This window comes from Cyanistes caeruleus, chromosome 4 (genome assembly GCF_971803275.1).
Source record: "Cyanistes caeruleus chromosome 4, bCyaCae1.hap1.1, whole genome shotgun sequence".
In the NCBI taxonomy this organism is placed as follows: domain Eukaryota; kingdom Metazoa; phylum Chordata; class Aves; order Passeriformes; family Paridae; genus Cyanistes; species Cyanistes caeruleus.
The window spans coordinates 25,260,813-25,283,312 of record NC_141704.1 but is presented as its reverse complement, the minus strand read 5'-3'; the positions used below and the strand labels follow the sequence as shown (position 1 = coordinate 25,283,312).

At 35.3% G+C, this 22,500-nt stretch overlaps 1 protein-coding gene across 29 annotated transcripts in view; it reads left to right on the top strand.

Moving 5' to 3' along the window:
* The window catches only part of FOXP2 (forkhead box P2), a 401,726-nt gene that overhangs the window by 370,741 nt on the left and 8,485 nt on the right, over positions 1–22,500 (top strand). For all 29 annotated transcript variants that reach the window (XM_086887066.1, XM_086887079.1, XM_086887085.1 and 26 more), the window contains 2 exons: positions 1–67; positions 891–1,054. The exon at positions 1–67 is cut by the window's left edge and continues 3 nt beyond it. In XM_086887066.1, the coding sequence (XP_086743192.1) occupies positions 1–67; positions 891–1,054 (231 nt within the window). The remainder of the gene's footprint in view (positions 68–890; positions 1,055–22,500) is intronic.

Sequence of the window (22,500 nt, the reverse complement as noted above, 5' to 3'; positions counted from 1 at the left end):
CCCAACGTTAGTGAAAAACATACCCACCAGCTTAGGCTATGGAGCAGCTCTTAATGCAAGCTTGCAGGTAAAAAATACTAAATAATTCTTTCTTTGTACACACTGATTACGTTCTTATGTGTGATGTATTTTATTTCTCCTTATACATTGGTATAGAATTACCTGTTATGTTTATGTGGACCTGATGGTCGTTCTAAATAGTTGGGTTTATTATCCAAGTAAGTTGTATTACCTAGCACTGCAAGTAGTAGTTCTTATTTGTGCTACTTTTGATGTGAAGAAGCAAGAAGGACACCCTGTGGCAAAATCTGGAACATTCAGTTTTGCTGCAAATGTTAGATTGATAGAAGCTTTTGCAAATGCATGTGGATATGCATTAATATTTATCCAAGCTGTCATAAATGATTTCACATCATAGTGTTGGGGAACATGGTGCTCATGGCAAAAACTTTAAAGTTTAATTATAATATATAATTTTTATGCAGAAGAGGCAAATGTCAGGACTTTTTTATTTTGAGTTAAGTTCTGGTCATTTTTTAAAGTATAGCAGCTGCCTGCATTATAAAGGAGCCATACATTGTGTGGAAGGGCAAAGGGGTTAAGTGTAATTCAAAGTCAAAAAATGATGTAAAACTAGAAAGTGCCATGAATATCAGAACATAGTTATAAATGGAAAATAATGAAACCTAAGCAAAAGAAAGAGTAAACCAGAAATAGAAATGCTGTTATATTCAGAATGTGGAAATAATTGGAAGTGCGCAAAATCCTTCTGACCACCTCAACAACCACTCAAAATGAGCTGTTCTGTGTGTGTATATTTCTAAATGTTCATGCATGTATGAGTGTTATGTATAGACTAATAATTTTGGTTTTACTTTTCATTTTGGTAGGCTGCACTGGCAGAGAGTAGTTTACCATTGCTAAGTAACCCAGGACTGATAAATAACGCATCCAGTGGCTTACTGCAGGCAGTGCATGAAGATCTCAATGGTTCGCTGGATCACATTGACAGTAATGGAAATAGCAGTCCAGGCTGCTCTCCTCAGCCTCACATGTAAGTGCAGTCAGCTTTCTTCCAAGAAAAAAATGCCTTAGTCTAAGGCACAATATTACTCAAAAGAGCTTTGAAAGGTGCTAAGTGAAACATCTGGAGCTATACATTTGAAACAAAACATTTATATTAAAACATTTAAATAGATGAGTCTTCATTTACTTTGTAGTGATTGCTATAAGCTATTTTTGCCTTTTTTTAAAAAAAAAAAAACCTCATAAATTTGCTCACAAGCTCTAAATGTAATGGAAGGCTGATCTCTGTGGTCATTTTCAGAGCCTGGTTTGTAAGGTATAGTCAGAATGTTCATACTGGAATTAGTTGTAATTTTAACTATGACTCTCTAAACCATTTATGAACTGTAGTAGAGATATTGCCCGTTTATATAAACCATAAAATGCAAAGTTTAACTGTTGCCCACAGTTTACATAGAAGCCAGTAAAGTGTAACTTTTTGCCTGTCATATAAATCAGTGTAATTACATATTCAAGTTTAATTACTGGTGCGTCTGTATTGGCAAGGTTTATATGTTATATTTTATGCAAGACTACGATTCCTATTAATATTTAGCAGCTAACTATATCATTAATTACTCTAAATTCTTTCCCCTACCATCTTTTTAATGGAGCTGAGAGAGTGGAAGTATTAAAAATTGATGTATTGTGGATTTCAGAAATGTGTCTGAAGCTTTAGAAATGCCTGGCCTTAATCAGTGGTGTCAAACATGGCAGTTTCTTGTTTACTAAATAGTAAAACATGTATCTTGGAGGTATTGTTTCCCAGGTTATTTATATAATAATTAGCAGTGCGATATGTAAGTAGACTTACTTTTAAGTTTACTGTAGGATGATTTTTTAAGTGTATCTAAAATTATGGTATCTTTTTTTTTTTTTTTTATGGTTTAAAAAGCTGATTTCATTTGCCTTTTTTCATTCCATTTTCTCTTTCACATTTTAAATGTTCATTTTAATTGCTAGAGTGGGATATTTAACAGTAACAGTAATTGAGACCAGGCTCCCTTTTTTACTTATGCTCTGATGTGTGAAGAATCCATTTTGATCTGACCTTTTTTAGGGAAAATATTTTACTGATTTTTTTTTTCTTTTGTTTGGCATGTTAATATATCTGTGATCACATAGAAATGTTTATTGTCATGCATTTAATTGTTTTATTGTACATTTATTCTATTTGCCTTTGAAAATAATACACTGTGAACATTCATGTATTTTATCAGGTTCCAAACCATTACTTTTTCAAAATGGAAAAATTTGTCTTTTGGAAGTGTCTTTAGATGTATTAAATAATACAAAAGAAGTAATAAAACTTGAAGTAGAAAGAACATGAATATATGCTCTTGAGAGTAACACTACTCTAAAACAAGTAAAGTGAGCAATCAGACAAAAGTTTTTATATCCCATGCTTTATGCTATCAACCATGCAGTGGGTAGCTTGAGGCCTTTTACTTTTAGCAGTTCTCCTGAGTATGCTAATGCTCTCTTCCTGTATAAAATGCCAAGACAATAAAACTTTAAAGAGCAAACAAGAGTTAGATCATGTGTGTTAAAAACAGCTACTTTACAGAAAAGAATGACACTTGCTATTAAAGTTGTTTTGTAAGTGTTAGGCAGATCTGTTTACATATCCTATGTTCTGTCTGCCATTCTGCCTGATAAACTGTGATATCTGTGCATATGATTATGTAGGCATGGCTACATTTATAGCTGTGTTTGTAGCTAAAACAGTGGATATTGAAGGCATTCTTGCCTATAACAAAGGCAAATACCTTAGTTACACCCTAACTCGAGATTCAGCTTTACTCTCACATTTCTGTGATGTGTCATTTGTCAAAATTGGCATTTTTGGGACTTGCTATGTTGACTCCTTGGAAATTTGTGAGGACATGTTGCTCAGTTCTTGATAGACTGAAGCAACAGAATATAAATGCCCTGAGACACCCCTGGAGAAAGATTCTATGCGCATTCATCCCTTGCACCAAATTTAGTGCAAGAATTCTGGGGTTCTGTGAGACCATGAGCCATCAGGCAAAAGATTCAAGCTAGGTGGCCACTCACTTGTGACGTTTTTTCCTTTTCTTTGCGGGGGGAAAAAGGGAATGAATGCAATCTGGAAGGAAAGACCAGGGTAGGGAGAGGCTTGCATGGGAGACAGAGGACCAAGGAAAAGGTGACCTCTTCCTTGTCGCCGTGACCACGTTGGTCAGAGACCTTCATTTTTGTTAAAGGGCTTTACATAAGAAAATGAGAAAATAATATAATTAAAGCAATACAGAAGTAAAACAAGTGAAGAATATGGAAAACAATGAAGACACAATTTAAATTTTGCATTGCCTACACATCTAACATATTTTTATTTTTTTTTACCTCAAAAATAGTTGATGAACTAGTAAAGAAAAGTATTTTACTGGCACAAGCACCTACTTACTTTTGGTATCCTGTGAAGGTTCACCCAGGAAGTGTGGGTGCTTCTCCCCTAGAGAAGGGAGGTTTTTATTTTGAGGTGTGATAATTATTGCACTCACCTGTGAATTCGGAGGCTCCATTAATCTCCAAGTAATTAAACCTCCATCTCCTGATTCCCAAGAAAATACACTAGCCACAGCAGCAGGTATATGCTGAGCAATGTTGCCTGCCATCTTGTAGGTGGCACACGTGCAGGAACAATGGAGCAAGGTGTTAGGGAAAGAGGTTTTGTGCACAATTTAGAGATCAAAGCACTCAGTTGGGAAGGTGCAGAGTTTGTATTCTAGACAAGCTTCCAGAGACAGGCATTTGTTTAGTATTTCAGCAGGAAGTGTGAAAAGAGTCCCAGTGACAGTGTCAGAGTCAAGCATCTTGGTTAGGCATTGGTTATTAAAACTGTGCTGTCATTTTATCAGATATGATAAAACCATATGATAGCAAAACTGTCTTATTTTGGGATGATCATGTTAATGTTTTTAGCATATTTTTTGTGTGTGTGCACAAGTCAGTATATCTGTAGTTGAGCACTGGAACATTACCAGAGACATTGATTTCTGTTATTATAGTGTCTTAGCTACTGAATGTCAGAGTGTGGGAAAATTGTTTCAGTTCTTGGATATGAACCTGGTACTTCACATCTGGTTTTGCGAAACACAATAGTAAAAGCAGTTAGAGTCAGTAATTTACCCATCTGTGACCAGATATCTTAGCATAGGCAAACGAATCAACTTACTTGGAAAATAGTCTCTGTTTCTTGACTAGAGAAAGGCAGGAGGTCTATAACTTCAAGTAACTCTATCACACTTAAATGTTTGTTAAGTGTAGTGAGTTCTAGCCAGTGTATTTAGGGCACTTTACAACTTCTAAAATTTTGGCCTCGGGTAATGAAATATAAACTGCTCCATTTCTTGTGCTGAATGCTTAAAAATACCGCAGTAAGTTGTCGATGATCAGTACAACCATGGCCTGGTAGCTGGGGTAACTCTTACATTAATTGTTATATAAAATATCTGAAATTTTATGTGCCTTCCAGTTTCCTTTCTCTAGCTGATAAAAGGTGGCAATTCCATGATCCAGGATGCAGCATATGGATACAGAATCTTAAGTCCTAGGTTTTCTTTCTGTACTTCAGCAGTATTTAATCCAAGTTCTGTCTTTGACTGGCCTTCAAATCTGATTCTTGGTATGTAGGCACTGAGTGCTTCCTTGACATAAATCTTCACTGAGAAAATGTGTTACTTATTGTAGCCAAATATGTTCTGTTCAAAATTTAAATTTCTTCTAAGATCAGTTGTCAGCAATCAATATCAGGCAATTGTATTTTAAGTCAATGCTTAAGACTGTATCTTCTTTCATTATTTCAACATGGACTACTTCTCTGAAATTATTATGAGTTAGAGCTGATAAGCAACAGGTTTCAAAGTGATGAACAGAACTGAAGATTTATTATACACAAAGATTCATTATTTATGTAAAACTAGGTGCTGTTAATCTTACATAACGATTGTACATGGATGTAACTGTAAATTCCACAGTAAACACCTTTGGAGTATAAATGCAGAATTCTGAACTAAAGAAAACAAATCCAAACTAGTGCAGTTAAAGCTGGGATGTGGGAAACATTGGACAAAACTTTTATTATTCCTGTAGGAACAACAGCATTGGATGAGACATGAGATGATACTTAGGAGCAACAATGACAGTTCATGCATTACTGAAAATGCAACTTCTTTTTAATCTGTATGTAATAGAAAGCATACTGCTGATGAGCTTTGGTGGGATTTGAAGGTCTGTTCTTTCAGAACTAATAAATTTAGATTTTTAAATGAACATCAGGATCATAGTTAAATCAACTTTGTGCTATTACTTTTCCTGTCTCTGTTATACATTCAAGAGTTCTCACTCTTGGGGATGGCAAATAAGAGATGGAAATCAAGTTCAAGTATTTTTCTGGTGTTTGTCTCTGCATTTGTTCTAGACTGATTGCACTTCAGTGATTATTGCAGCTGGCACAGACCGGGTGTTTTATCACCAGAATACTTAGCACATCACTTGTCCCCATGGTCATGGCAAATGCATCATGCAAAATGCCACTTTATTGTATAGTCCTGGGGGGAAAAGGTACGATTTTAATCTGCAAAGCTCTTCATAGCAGTTGAGGAAACTGAAAGAAATTGGTCATGAGTAAACAAGGAAAATGGCAGACTGAGAAAATGTAGTCTTGCCGCAGGAAACAACGTGGCGATTATGCCATTCTATTGAAACTCACTGCAGCTCATTAAATAAGGAGTGGAAGGAGTTAGAAAAGGTGATAGGGTAAACAGATACCCTCTGGTAAGATTTTGAGGAAGGGGCCTGTCATCATGGTTGTCTCCCTTCTCACTCTGTGACAGTGTGGACTGAAGACACTGCAACTAAACTCATTCTCAAATGTTTTACTGAAATAATCCAGTTCCTAATAGCAGATCCAGAATCCTGGAGTTAATGCCATCCTGATTTCTAGAAGTTTAGTTGGTGACAGTGTTTTTAGAAAAGTGAAAACAAGAAATGCAGTTTTGGAACTGCTTCTCAAAAAGTGAGTTTGTACATCATCTCCTATATGAGTCTTTATGTTCAGCTATTGTAGTGCTGTACTCCCTAAGATGGGAATTGTTTGAAGCCAAATGTCAAGACACACACACATATATATTCCATGATCTTTAAAGCTGTTTCTGGAAAATGTTATAGTAGGTTGTTATGAGAAAGGATAACTTTTGTCCAAATGAGCAAGGGTAAGAGTCAATCTGAAAAAAAAAAAAAAAAAAAAGGAAAAGAAAAAGACCTTATCCAGTGTAGTCCTTCGTCTTCGATTTTGTGTGGAAAAAGTGAGTTCCAAGCATCTATGGTTTCAGTCACCTTTTCTTTTTATTCTCCTGTCGTTCCCAACCCTACTCCTTTACCTTTTCTCACTCTTGCCCTGACTGGATCATTTCTCTCTGCAGTTCTATCTGCATAATCATCAAACTTGTTATTTTTTTTTTCAAACTTTTTTATCTTTAAATTTTATTCCCAGAGGCAAATATGATTATTCTGCTCTAAGATCATTTACTTTTGAGGTGCTTCAGTTTGAAAGCATTCCATTGTCAGGTCGTTCCCATATCTGATTATTCCAGTCCCCCACTGTTAAGCTTTCACACCACTTACAGTAGGTTACCTATCATTCCAGTTTTAATCCCTTTCATTCCCTTGTTTCTTTAACTTCATAATGTTCCAATCCCCTGTCTTTCCTTCTTTTTTTTTTTTTTTTTTTTTTTTTTTTGTTATCGTTTCATTGTCCCATTTCATGATCTCTTTGCATTTACCTTGGAGGCTTGTTCTGTTCTAGGGGACTGCTATGATCCAAGTCTCTTGTTCATTGTATAATACTTGACATAGTATATAAGAAAATAAACTCACGAAACACATCAATTAACAGGGATGTAACAAGCATTATTAAATAGGTGAGAAGCATGTAATTGAGTAGATGAATGTGGTAGCAATTGCAGTATTTCTGGGTATCCTTGTTCATCAAAAACGCTTCACCTAATCACATGATATTTTAATGCCTGTATAATTTAATTTCACACATTTTTATTCATAAATCTAACATAAGGATGATAATGGGCAAAGAGACTTTGTGACAACTTTTATTTTTATATGAAAAGAGGAACAGCTAGGAAATGGGATCTTAAAGGTTGTGGCTTTTGTCTGAGCATATTCCCATTGAAAGAAGTTCTATTGTGAGAATATGCAGTGAAATAATTTTGGCTTTTGTACAGAGCCATTTACCTGTGGACACTAATGGAAAAATAAGCAATGATGTTTTGATTGATAATATTTTTCAACATTCCCATTGAAACAACTTTTCACTTAAATGTTTCCCTAAATATTTATATTCTCATTTTTAAATTTTATTTTACATTACATTACTTTTCAGTCCATTTGTCCTCTACGTTTACTTTTGTTCATCAATTTACTTATTTTCCAATATTGATCGTGTTCTTTATCCTTTCGTCTCTAGCTTCTTAAATGTTACGTGTCTTACTTTTAATCAGAAGTTGCTGTTTCTTTTTTATATTATTCCAGCCTCAGTTGTTGCACTTCTAGAGTACATTCCCAATGCTCTTAACAAAAAGATCACTCCAGAGATACAGTGCCTTCAGCTGAAAAGAGTCAGATCCCCATAGCATGGCTTGTATAAGTTGGCAGGCTCCTATGAGGCTTCACAGAATCTTTTTGGAAGCTGTCTTGCTGAAAACTTTGTGGTACTGCTATCATGAGTTCTCAGTCTGCACACAGGATACTTTGGCTTTTTGCATAAAAGGGCTGTATAAGAAAAGGCAGCATCTTCAGTGTTGTTGCAGATGTTAAAGATTTGTTTGACATTGCACAACTAAATCTCTCTGCAATGTGGTTGACTCTTAAAATTAGTTCATAAGACAGTCCTGTCTTTGCAAAATGCAGAAGCTGAGATGACAGTGCTTGTTAAAGTTTATTTCTAAAACTTCACAGACGGTAACAAATTTTATCCGCTATTGATGATTACATTTGTTTCTTAAGTAACTGTAATATTATAAGCCGAAATTTTTGAAAGTGGACTCCCTAAATACTATTTCCTAAATACATCTTTTCAAACTGTCTTTAAACTTGCTTATCACATAAAAAGTCAAATAAAAACATAGTTATATCCAACTGATAACACTTATACCAGTACTGTAAATTATGATCCATAGATCTAAGTATTCCATGAAAAATATAAGACACTATGCTGAGAAATTATTACTTGACTATTGTTTAATCTCTATAATTCAGAGAAAACTAGGTGGTTTACACATTTTAAAAGACTAAAAATTCCAATTCAGGGTTGGGTTTTTTAAGACTTTATAGGAAGCCTTCATGTCTTGTGAAAACCCACGTGTAGGTCACGGTATAGTTACTAAATTTCAAGATGGATAAAGATGTGATTATATCTGCTAAAGTCCCTATGCAAAAGCAAAGTTCCCAATCTTCTGGCTAAGTGCAGTTTCATCTAACAAAAGCCTTTGATTTAGAACAGTGCTGGGAATGCATATGTGTGGTATGACCCTGATGTAATTTCTGTTAGGGTTATAACTGCGAGTATTCTGGTGGTTTACTCCAAATAAGCAGCACTGAAAGTGTATCTTAAATTAGGCTGAACATATCCAGTAGACTCCTCCAAAATTTTACCAAGTTTGTTGTTCCACTGTACCCATTAATAAGGATTTAATGATGCTGCAGAATCTTTGTATGATTGTGACCACTCCACTGATGCTTTTCGAAAATTTTAATAAGCTTCCGATTGAGATAGATAAGGTGATATGTTTATTTGATGCAGTGTTATGCTATGATAGTAGCATAGTATTAGTCTGGGTAATTAGGGAATTCCCCCCAAATTGAGTTTTATTTCTCTTCATGTTTTCCCTCCTTTACTTCATTCCTTGCAAATTTGGCATTATCAAACATCATAGCTGAAAAAATGACCTCTGAGTTTTTACCTCCTCTTGCTCCAAGAGCGCAGGAGATGAGTCATGTTGTGGGCAACCACATATTAAAATTTCTGTCCTAAAATTATCACAGTCCATCTCAAATTTGAAAGGCATTGTGAAACTTCATTCCTTTGATGATTATAAGCTATATTCCAATTTTCAGACTAAATATATTCAAATTTAGTTTCACTGATATGTGTTTTAGTTTACAGAGTGTTTTTTACTCTTCCTCATGTTTCTCAAATGTATTCTAGACAGCACACTGTGAGCTTTGAACCTTTATTTTGTAGACCAAACAGACTGTTTCTGATAGAGCAGACTGTCCATTTTCCTCATGTGTCTACAAGCCATTCCATAAAAAGACTCAGTTTGGATTTAGTTATGTGGGTAGGTATTAACAGGTTTTTGAAGAATTCCAGATGTGCTTGTATATAAAGCACTTCTTCTTCTCTGTTCCTGTGGGGGAAAAGCTTATTTCAGCTATATTCATCTAAACTGTTATGGTTTATTTTAATATACACCATTATGGATGGATTGAGAACCCTGTTGTGGAAAGTGCTGTACAAAGGGAAAACATAAAGGTTTGTCAAATCCCTGCCGCAAACTCTTGCAGTGTTTAGGCAATAATTGAATTACTTGGGTTTTGAGAAGGACGTTCAGATGTAGTTTGAATAGAAGGTGTGTATTACTTAGACTTCTGTCCCCCTGTAGAATAACATCACTTCATTCAGAGAAGGGCTGGACACAAAGCCATTTGCCATTGACTGGGCTACAGGTACATAAAGCCTAAAGGCAAACCATGCCTGGTGGCAGTGACATAGCATGAGATGGGCACCCATCAAGTTGTGTTCTGTTACTATGCATGCCCTTTATTCATAGCATCATGAGAGAAATAATAATGTGTTTGTATCTATCTGGAGCTACTGGAAGTACAATTTAAACCATGTGTATTTTTATTTTGCAGTTATATACAGATGTATTAATGACAAATGTATTGCACTGTATATATTTCATTCAGCAGGAATACAGTGCCCTGTGAAGCTGAAGTCTGTGTTAAGCACAGGCCAAAGTACGTGGTTAAGAGGCAGAATGTATTAATCTAGGCTCTGTGATATCTCAGATATTTCCTAATCAGCTGAGTCTGCAAGCAGACTGTATTTGTGTTTACTTGCAGAAATTATAGAGATATAGCATATTCATCCAGCATGTTGATCTTCACATCTAAATGGTAAATCTGCAATAGTATAACAGTGGGAGGCATGATTAATATTCATATGTTAACGATTTGGTAAAATGTTCTGAAAAAAGTTAGAATGACTGGATGCACAGTCTTTCATATGCTAGAAGCTGGTGACAAATATGACAAAGGTATGTGGTTGTTGAGAGGATACTTAACAGGAATGTTGTATATAAAAGTAAGCTCTGTCTTCCATGCAGTTCTTCTGACTGGTCTTTTCTGAAGACTGGGAAAAGACTAAAAATACTAGGTTTTTTTAGAAGAGAGGAACTAGGTGAGAAATGATGACAGCCTTTAGAACACAGTGCAGAGGAGATGGGAAAGAATTTATCCATTGGGAATGGGACAAGAAATAATTGATTGGTATTTTGGCAAGAACAGGTAGGATAGACACCAGAAAAAAAATCCCCATCTTTTTGACTTCAGGATAATAAAGTGCTGATACATGTACCAACACAGAAAATCTTTGTAACCACTGATACTGGAAACTTCTAAGAATAAATTAAAGTGGTCAAAAGTGATTTTAGTATAAATTATCCTACTTTGGCGTAGGGGAAGAAAATTAAGGGACTTCATGATCTCTTGAAGGCCCTTCTAGCCCTTTTTTCTTTTGATCCATATCATAAATCTTGAAAAAGTAGGCACTTTTTCAGGTATGCCATGTTTTACAAAGATAGTGGAATTGTTCAGATCCATTTATTTTGTGATTTGGAACAGGTATCATTGCAAAATACTTTTAAGTACTCTTATTTTTAAGATCAAATTGAAAATTGGCCTCACAGAGAAATACATAGTGAGCATAACATTCAGCTAATTTGAGTAATGTCAGTAAGGGTAATGAAGAAAGTCCTTAACAAGTCAGTCTGACCCAATGGTCTGTGTTGAGTGTGATGTGTCATTCTACCTGTTAGAGCTACCATCAGCTATTCAGCAGAAAAAACCACAGCTGAACACTGGCTTTTCTCCAGGCTTGTTTTACCAGATCAAGCTAGTCCAGCTAGGAATCCAGAGAGGTCCCAGCTGAGTGGAAATTGTCCCAGTTTCCAAGAAGGGCAAGAAGGAGGACCCTGTAAGCTACAGTCCTGTTTGTCTCAATTCAGTGTCTGCCAAAATCATGGAAGACCTTATTCTAGGAAGTACTGAGAAAAAAGAGAAGACAGCACAGTCATTGGTCACAGCCAGCACAGCTTCATGGCTGGGAAGTTCAGGCTGTCAAACCTGATTTCCTTCCATGATAAGATAACCCACCTAGTAGATCTAGGAAGGCCAGTGGATGTGATCTTTTTGGTCTTCAGTAAAGTTTTTAATATTGTCTCTCACAGGATCCTTGTGGACAAAGGGTCCATCACACAGCTGGATGAGCAGGTTACACATGGGCTCATGAGTCAGGCACAAAGGGTTACAGTGACTGGGGTGACATCAGACTGGTGACCTGGCACTAGTGGGGTTCCACAGGCTCCATCCATGCCCTTGTGCTCTTCTACATCCTCATGAATGACATAGATGCAGGACTGGAAGGGATCCTAGGTGAGTTTACCAATGATACTAAACCTGGAGGAGCTGTCAAGTCCCATACTATTTATCTGATCAGCTCTGTGTTTGCCAAAAGTTTTATTGATGTAAAATTTTCAATAGAAATAGAAAAACAATTGTATTTAGCATGTATTTATATTAAAATGTACAAACCCTACATATCAACACAGTCCAAATTCTCCCTCAGCTTTTCCTGAATCATTGAATAGGTTTCCAGATTTTGCATAGAGAATATTTATCAGCTCTAACCCACAAATAATACTGAGGTATTTAATTGTTGCTGCTAAGTGTCTGTGTAACTCATACAATTTTTAAAACTTCCCAGCCATTAAATACTACAGAGCATGCCAGATCCACAGCCTCTTGTCTTGAACTTTGTTGTTTCTGGGCTTGCTATTTTTATGGTTCTTCAATAACCCCAAAAATATTCACACTGCAATCTCTAGTACTTTGTCGCTTTGCTTTGAAATTTCGCTTTAAAAACTTCTGTGCTCTTTCTCCCTAATACTTTTCTTTGTTTAGCGTGTTAACTTTAGGCGTTTGAACTAGATGCAGTTGATGGGTTGAAAGACTTTAGAGGCCTGTGCCCTAAGCTAATTTCTAGTCAAGTTTCTACTTTCTTGTGGTTCTATCACAGAGAAAATACATTTATTTAGACACCAAAGGGAGCGAGCAAATGTCAAGGATGGGAATTTTAGTAAGAGTTGCTAGAATCAGAAAATCTATGTTAATGTCATCTTCTTAGATGGCATTAGTTCTTAGTCGGAACTTGATTCTTACAAATTTTGATCCTGTAAGAAGGGCTAATTGTAGGTGGGCTTTAAGCCTCGTTTGATATTTAAAAAAAGTGTATTTTTAATATGCCAGTTTTTCAGAAAGATGATGTCTTTATCAATTTTCAAAATTTAATATATTAGTGCAAATAGGGTACCCCTATTTATAGATTTTTCCTTTTCTTTGCAATAATAATAATAATAATAATAATAGTAATAGACAACCCCAAACAATAGACAGAACACCAAGACCTGCTCAATTTAATTATTAGTTTTGTAATATAAAAAAACCCTCTATGTTTTCACTGCCCATTTTTAATCAATAAAATATTTTCTTCTGTTAAAGGACAATAAAATTGTCAAATTAAATCTGTCAATTTATATTCTAGAAATTTTTCTATACAGTGCTCATTTCTTTATAGTAAGCTAAAAGGAAGAAGAGAACATGTTTGATTGTCGGGGATTTTTATTATTACTTTCAATATTTTTTACACTCGGACTCTTCACTATAAAACTGAAGTTCTTCAAAAACTTGTTTTGCATATTTTCCTTTTAATTTTGCCACCAATGTCCATTTCCAACTTTCCTTTGAAAAGAAACTCTGTGTTTTAGCTGACCCTAATTTGAAGAGAACCAGTTTATATTTGCATATGCTTTGGCTGGCCTAAACTGATAGGGCAGGAAGCACCAAGCACCAACTCCAGCCTCTTCAGGATCAAATATTTGTATATTTTGTAGAGAAGCAGATAAGTCATCCCTGAGTTGGGAAGTGCATTTGCTATAGAAAGGAAAAATGAGAGGTTTGCTCCTAGTGTTTGTGAATTAATGGCTAGCTGAGTTCTGCAGTGTGAAGATCAATATATGTTGAAACATTTTTCCTGTAGATTAATGATAGATGGCATCTTGGAATTATTGAATACTTAATATTTTTATTAGGACTTAAATATATAATAATTTTGAAAATCAGAGCTCACTAACTTTGTAACATACTGAGGATTTTAGAAACTTCTCTTTTGCAGTAGTATTTTGCCTTTTTACTTTTATAATAAATTAGTAGCGTAATAACGAGAAAGATAAAAATTATTATAAATCTGCCATATTAAATTGGGTGACCCTTAAGTATGAATAAGGCAAAGGTGAACATGTCCATTTTTCCTATAATTTCCATGTTTCCATATTTTTAGTATCTCACTATTACTCATATCTCCAAGCCTCTACTCTAGTGTTGACTTCAGAGGCAGCTGAATTAAATCAATTCAAAGTTTCCTCCCACAGGTATGTTTCCCATGCCATAGGTCACTTCTGTTGTTCTTTCCTGGATTCTTCTGTATGGTTTTTGGGGTGAGTGAGTAATAGCTAAAGGGTAGTCAAGTACATTGAATATAGAAGTTGAAGTGAGGGCCTACTTGCAAATACATAAACATGTTTTATATAATTGTCATTGTCATTATTCTCCTTTAGTTAGTCTGACATACTGGGTTTTGACTTCTCAAGCAGAAGCACCATTGAAGGATTCATAATATATTTCCCAAGTGGTTATAGTAGATGGACATATATGGGTAGTTTATTTTCTTTCTTTTATTTGTCAGCAGTAAACTGATTTTGCCATGAATTGTCAGCTTTGAGGTTTTTCCACACTTATGTGTTTTTCCACATATAACTAATTATATATATCACATTGTTGTCTCTGTTTATATCTTCATAATTACATTCAAAATAAAAATCAAATGTAGGATCTTAGAGATTTCTTGCTGTTAACCTACTTCTATGTTGTGATACAATCTTTTGTTCTTCATTTAATTACTTTTATGACTGACAAATCTTTGTGTCTACTTCTACCATGAGTAGATTTTTGGGAGTTTCTCACAGGAATTTATAAATTTAAATAGACCCATCTGTTCTCCTTTTTTATTGCAGTGTTATTCTTAGAAGGCTGATAGAGCAAGTAAAATTACTGGTCTTACATATACTTGCTATTCCACCTCATTCATCTGGTGGAAATATATGTGTTTCACCTTTGGTTATTCCCCTTCTCCCCAAGCGTTCTGTCAGATGCATTACATATTTTCCTTACATCTTCAGTGAATAAACTTCAGAAGCGAAATCATGGCCCTAATGAAGTCAAGGGGAATTTTGCCATTGACTTAAATGAGATCTGGAGTTCATCCAAGGAAACTCTTTGTCTTCATGTCTTTGGCTTTCCCTCATTTCTTATTCTGTCTTCAGTCACTCCGAATCATTCCTAATCTCCATCTGATATTTCTTGTAACTTCTTACAGTCCCATGTCTCAGTTTCAGTTTCTCAAAATGTTTTAATCTTTGTTTTCTTTTTTTTTTCTTTTCTTTTTTTTCTGAATAAGACAAGCACTCCCAGATCTGAAATCTTTTTATTAGGTCTTGAAACCTTTTACACTTTTACTAGTCTATAACATTAGCAAAATCACTAATGTTGAAATCCATAACAGCTTTTTCCATGCCAATGCAAGAAATATTTTCTCAGTTTTGTCAGGACTAATTGGATATGCCCTGTTAACCAATAAATTTATAAGTACTTTTTAAAACAGCTTGGGTTTTATTTTTCCTGTGAATATAAGTGAAATGTCTTAAGATTTTCTGCTATCTCTATTCCCCTAAAACCCAAAAGATATAGATAAAATCACCCCTTTTTTTCTTCATGGTTTTTTTTTCCTTTTTCTTCATTAAACAGCCCTCATAGTGCTTCCTTTCCAGACGCCCTAAGATAGCTTGTGGCATATTCATCTCTTTAAAATGGCACTGTGTGTTCAGATTTTTAGGTAATAATGAGTATCTTCCTGCTGTCCCACTCCCCTCTGATACTAGATACACGTAGGCACTCATAAGCAGAGTAGCTTTCCTCTGCTATTTTCATGCTAGATCTTCACATCCAGTTATTAATTGTTCTTGACTTACTCTGGTAATACCTGGGTATTCTCTGATTTCTCCTGGAATCATCCAATCCTGGAATGTAAGAATATGCTGGGACCTGTCCTGGTTTACATTTTACTTGATATCCTGCAGGACCTCTTTCTCATTAGGTTTGTACATGATATCAAATTAGGGGAACAGTGAATATGCATGAGGGTAAGATGGCCATTCAGAGGATCTGCATGGGCTGAAGGACTTGGCCAAGAGGAATTTTATGAAATGTCATGCCCTGCACTGAGGAAGGAAAATCCCCATCTGTGTCCAGTTTTGGCACCTCAAATTTAAGAATTACAGCAGTAAACAAGGGTGAGTTCAGCAAAAGTCAACCCACATGGTGAGAAGCAGAAGCAGTTGCCCTCTGGGGAGAGCTGAATGAGCTGAACTAGACCAGCCTGGAGGAGAGGGGGCTTTGAGGTGATCTGACTCTCAGTACCTACAGGAAGATAAGCAAGAAGATGGAACAATGCTCTTTACCATGGTGGTAGAATGAGAGACAGAGGGCATAAGTTAAAATGAGAGTTTGAGATTGGATGTAAAGATATATGGGTATATGTCCTCTTTCCTCATGAGGACAGTTAGGCAATGGATGGGGATGTCGACAAGCAAGTTGTATAGTCCATATCCTCCAAGGTTTTCCAAACCTGACTGGGTAAAATCCCAAGCAATCTGACCTTCTAGCTGTGCCTTCTTTAGGCAGTGGGTTCACCTAGAGATATTCTAGAGCCCTTAACCTGTATTATCCATTGATCATAGAGTGTGTTTTCTGTACAGCACTGAGAGAGTGAGCAGAAGCAACATAGCAATTTTAGCATTCAGGCTTAAGGAGAAGGATGCTCTGGATTTTGTTTTACAGATACTAGTGAAGTTATATCAGGTACTTGCAAAAGGGATGGATCTTAGAAACATCAATAACTGAGTTTACATCTTTTTTAATTGATTACAGAAGAAAAGTTGTGCTGCAAGACCAGTTTTGTGCAATAGGTAATTATGGGGTTTGTGATTATTATTTTTCTTTACCCCTGCCCCAAGGGACTCACCTTCCTTTTATTCTAGTGTAAGTGAAGGGAGGGCATGAAGAACACTAGCTGCTTCTACACTGGCTGCTAAAATTTTATCAACAGATATTATAACTAGGAAAGTCTAGTTTAGAGGTTGTAAAAGCCTCATTCATCTGGTTACATCATCATTACACAAACTTATTCATACTTGCTCCTACCTTGCTTGATGCACCAGAGGTGCTTTGTGACCATTGATCATTAAGTCCATCTTATGACATCTCCTCTAGTGATGAACTGAAGACAAACTTTAGTGGCCTAATTAACTATTCTTGTGAACTTTTATCTCCTGTCAGCAGCAGTGCCTGCCAGCTAGGACTGTTTGTTGCCTCTGCTTTCCATTGCCAAGTCAATGCAACTCCAACTCCACCATGGTGCACTTGAAATCCTTGGTGATGAATAAAATGATAAATATGAAAATAAGTATATTTCAAATTTCATATTTAGTGCTTCAGTGTTACATTTCAGAAAATAAAAGGCTGTTACTTCCAATATTTTTTTTTTCTCAAAAATGGCTCTTGGAGAGCCCAGGGTGTAATTTGAAAGTGGTAAGTTAACAAAGCACATCCATGAACACCCCCACTGATGAGTAGTGCTTCTATAGGAATCATATTTCTAGTCTTGTTCCACGAGGACATTGTAGCTTCACTGTCTCCTTAGTGAAATGAGGTAGCATACCCTCAGCTTCCTGAGAAGGATATGTGATAAAAGGACCTTCCTCCCTTTCTTGCTTAAAGCCAGAGATTTGCATGTAGGCATTATTTTATCTAGAAATAATGCCACTTCTTCGTCATTTCAATATATGTGATAAATGCATGGGGGAAGTGTTTCCTGATCTTCAAGGAGAAATAATAATAGATTCTGTGACAGTTGTAGCATTACGGAATTTGTATTTAATTACTCATCTAATACTTTCTTCCCTTTCTCAATATTTGGATTAGTATCTCCCTATGTGGCTATACATATTCACATCAATAAACAGTTCACTTCTACTTAGAAAAAATAATAAACTGTTTATAATAGTGTAAAATTGTAGAAAGACAGAGTAAGAATTAGATAACGTGAAAATATATAGGATTTGAGGATTTGTCTCCACTTGTCTAGGAAGGCATAAATATAAAAAATTCTAAATCTGAAATAGTGGTATGGAAAAGAAATGGAAAATTTCTTTCAAAATTGTTGTGGGATATCCTACAGATCTATAGCTATATTGGCAAGATGTAATATAGCTCTTCCTGAGGAAATATTAGTTCACCTCTGTTAGGAAAAAAAGACAGCAATAGAAGTTGTACATAATGTATTTCAACAAGTTAAGCTTGGAAAATACTTAATATAAAGAAGTCTTTAGAAAGCAAAAATGCTTCAGATAAAAATATTTTAAACCTTTTTCACATATAAAAATATGAAAACATACACAAATAATTATATTGGCCATGGTATTTTTTGAGCTTAGTAGCTCACCCTATTGGCTTGGGCACAAATATTTTCAGACTTCTTCAGTTTGAAGAATTCTGTAGCTGTGGATCTTCTCTCAGCGTTTACTGGAACACGCAGTGTAGTTGAATCAAAATTGCACTTGTAGTTCAGGATACCCACTACATAAAAGAATTGAGGACTTCTGTTTGTAATAAGCAAAAACATAAATAAAAAATGCAGGTGTCTGATGTTAAAAGTTACACTGGAAATGTGAAGTTCTATAAACGATACTGTGTTTGCACAAGGATAGCATTCTTTTTTTTCATACTGAAGCACATTAATTGTAGTGAAGTAAAGATACTGAATAGGCAGTACAGTTGAAGGAATATCTCCAGACTAACTAATTGGTTTTGAAGATGTAATATTTGTGGGCTTAAGCTATCTACATAATTGTGAGGAAGAATGGATTGAATGGAACATCCGTTCATTTGGGAAATACTTAAAGTTGCTTGAGAGCTACCTAATTATATATTTAACTTTTTTTAACTTTTAAGAATCTTTATTTGTTTAACAGGCAAACATAAAAGAAAATCAATGTGGGTTGTCATGACACATATGGCTTAGAAATTTTTCAGTCCCAAAGATTCCCCTGGGAAAACTTTCTTCATCTAAGTTTTAGGAAATTCATCATCTTTATACACTTCTGTCTGAAGTCACTAAGAAAGCTAGTGAGTCAACAGTATTAAAATTAAAGTCTCATACAAAAGATGCTTGGGAGGGACTTCAAGACATGATGTAATTTATTGCCCTTTGTGCCATTGAATACCAAAGTAAAAAACTCCCTAGAGTTACTAGGTGCCTAAGTCACCATAGCAATACAAAATGCTTTCAGCTGCAACCCAGCAAAAAGATTATCCTTTCATGATTTTAGACTGATTATTGCAACCCCTGAGTGAAATAAAAGGGCACCAAAAGAGTTTAAATGAAAAACATGGTATGTTGCAAATCATATTCTTGGCTACAAAGCTCACAGTAAGCACATTGACCGAGGCAGCTTCTCTTTCTCAACATCTACCACCACTTCAATACAAAGCCAAAAGCAAAGTATTTTCTCTTCCAGTCATTACATTGACTTAACTGCCTGAGAGACTCCATCTCCATGTCATGATGTCCCACAGCACTTTTTCTTAAAAGAGTTTAGCAGAACATTAAAGATTTTTGGTTGATATGGGCAACAATGTTTAGATGACCCAGATCTGAACTGTGAAGTTTGTTCACTGAGAATCCTGAAGGGGTTGAATCCTGGAATTTTCCTGGAAGCTTTCAGAATTAATCGCTGAACTTCCTGTGTTTTTGTTGTTTTTTTTTTCTTTTTCACATATACAAATGAGAAATGAACTAGTGAACTAATTTTTTTTTTATTTTCCTTCTATAGAACTGCATGAAAGATATACAGGGAAACTTAAACTGTTAAATTTCTGTTTGGAAGAAGGAAAGGATTACTGTAGGAACACAGTGCTGGTGGTTATAAAAGGCATTGTCTGCCTTCATATGTTTTCCAAAGAAAAAAATTGAATCTTTTATTCAAAGCTTAGAATGAGCACTGTTTTACTAAACAAATCTAAAACTTGCTGTAATTATTTATATTTTCTTACCCTGAGTTCTCACTGCTGTTTTGTTTTATTCGGTATCCTCTCACTTTAAAGTTGACGTGAAGTGCATCCACTGTAGAAAATATGCTATTCATAATTAAGAATATTGTATCAAGTATATTTTCTCCTTGTTGACACCAGCTCAACTCAATTTAATTAAGAAATCATGTACTTGGTTATACAATCTGGTTGTTTTCCTGTCAGCAGCAGCACACATTCTAATGTTTAGAAGTTGAATGTAATGCTTGTTTTGTTGCTGTTGTCTAGATTTTAGTAGGATTTTAGTAACCATTATACTAAACACATTTTCCCAAGGCAAGATCAGACTTATCTTCTGCAAAATTCAGAAGACAAGCTCACCTTGTATAAAGATAAATTATTGCAGGCTTTGAGAGTTTGGCTTCATCCCTAAATATTTGTAAGTTACTTTACATATTTCTTCCTAGTAGATATTTATCCCTCAGTTGCCTGTCCTGTTATCTTTCTTTTTCCTCTGAAACCACAAAGCTCTTCTCCAAAAGCCTACAGTCCTGATAAGGCCTTTGTAAGTGTCCAGCAACTGTTACCTGTCTCTGGCAGTTATTCCAGTTAAACATTATAAATGGTGGTTTTTGTAAGGATGCAGTATGCAGTTCTAATTTGCCAGTTGCAAAGAGTGAGAGAAAAAATTTCATGTAAAGCTGTAAAGCATGCAGAAGAGTGAGTGTTTGAGGCACACAGAAAAGAGGAACTCCATGTTCTGCAATCTATGAGCAAAGAAAAAGCAATGTCTTGAGATGAGCAGGCAGATCTGCAAGATATTAGAATCCTTCTTTTATATTAAAAACATCTCTCACAGAGAGTATTATTTTGAAAGGGCTGGAGTGCAGGAAGAGTCTTCTTTATAATTGTAGATTCATCAATTGTAAAGAAGGTGATCTATGGAAATGAGGATGTTCATTTATTTATATCTTTACCAAAGAGTTCTTTAAAATATTTTAGCCTAGCTGTATTTTTTTTTTTTTCTGGTGCTGCTTTCATCTACTTGTTTTCTGTTTGTGACATTGCATTGTCACCCTGAGCTCAGGTAGAGGTGTATTTTGCCAGCACTTATTCAAAGGAGACAGGCATTTTGATTTGGATGTGGGTTCATAGTTGTACTTGCTAAGAGATGTCTCCACCACCCCTTTATCATCCCAAAGAGTTAGCAGGGACTTAACATACTTCTCACAGATGTGTGTCTAACACCAAGGATGATTTGGGAAAGGCCCAGAGAGATGGGGACTCTAAGCCTCCCCAGCAACATGGTTCAGTGCTTCACTGTATGAACTAACTTTTAACTCCTTTATCTGAACAGTTGCTCTTTCTATAACCTAAGACATCCATTTTCAGCCTTTCATCATGTAACAATTTTTTCCCCTGATCCCATACCAGAGTTTTCTCAAGTTTTTGACATCTGTGAAATTAATGATGATGTTTTTCATTCTGTTTTCATTGTCACTAATAAAAAGTGTTGGCTAGTTCTGAACAAGATTAGTTCACCAAAAAACAATACTAAACTTTCTTAAAATACAGATTCCAAGTATATGGTAGATCAGAAAGTTTTGATCACAAGTCCAAAATCACTAAGCTATGGCATGTTTTAGAATTGAGTAGCATATCTATTAATAAGAAGTCATGGAATACAGAAATATTTATTCAGAATTTATGTTTAAATACTCAGCACTTCATGTGGGAATTTTTTCTTAGCACAGTCCTCCTATTGTACAAAAAATAGTAGTGCAAAATTTTGTAAATAATCACATTTAAATATATTTCTATCTGTAAATACACAAATCTTCAAATCTCCTTTTGCTTATTGAAAATAAAAATTAAAGCTTTTTTCTTTTCATACACACCTTCTATTGTTGCTTCCTCAGAACATATATATTATATGTGTAAGATCCCTTACATGTCTAACCAACATGCCTGAACTTTGCCTTTCAAACTTCCATTTTGGAAAAAAAATCTAGAGTTGAGAGAAATGTTAGTGTCCAGAGCCAATTTGCTATTCCTTGTATTTACACTTCCAGAAAGAGATGCTTGTATGGCAGTGTTTTCTGAAACTTAGAAAGCTTTTTTAAGCTTCTGGAAGAACAGCCTAGGAAATTTATTTTTGTGTAGACAACTGAACTGCATGATTTTTAGTCTTGATTTATTGCTAATCTGTAAGAAAGTATAGTTGAAAAAAAAGAAAATTTTGTATCCTGATTAGTCCTTTAAGATATTAATCCTTCCACAGATTAATCATCAAATTAATCTTTGAACTGTGTTTGCAAAAATGCAGTCCTCAATACTGAAAAATTACAATACAAGAGGAACTAATATCTTAATGTGTAATGCATTTTTAATGTCTATTTCTTGTTATCCTCTCTGTTTATACAGTGGCTGCACTCCAACCACTGAAGTGCTATAAAAGCAACCTTGACACCACCCTTAAAGGAATTGAACTCATTTGGGAAAAAAGTTCTGTAGTCAGAACTTCTTAAGCAAGGAAACAAAAGCATAGCAATGAATCATAGAATGATTTGGAATGGAAGGGATGTTCAAAAATCATCTACTCCACCCTGCCTGCCATGAGCATTTTATGTCATTAAATTGATGACATAAACTTTCAGGGATGGGCATCCACAACTTCTCTGGGAAATTTCTTTCAATGTCTCACCATCCTTATGTAAAATATTTCTTCCTTGTATCTTATATCCACTCTCTTCAAGTACAAATGTTGCCCCTTTTTCTATCATGACAGGTGGTAAAAAGTCCCCACCTTTCTTATACAACCCGTTAAGTATTGAAAGGTCTCCCTGAAGCCTT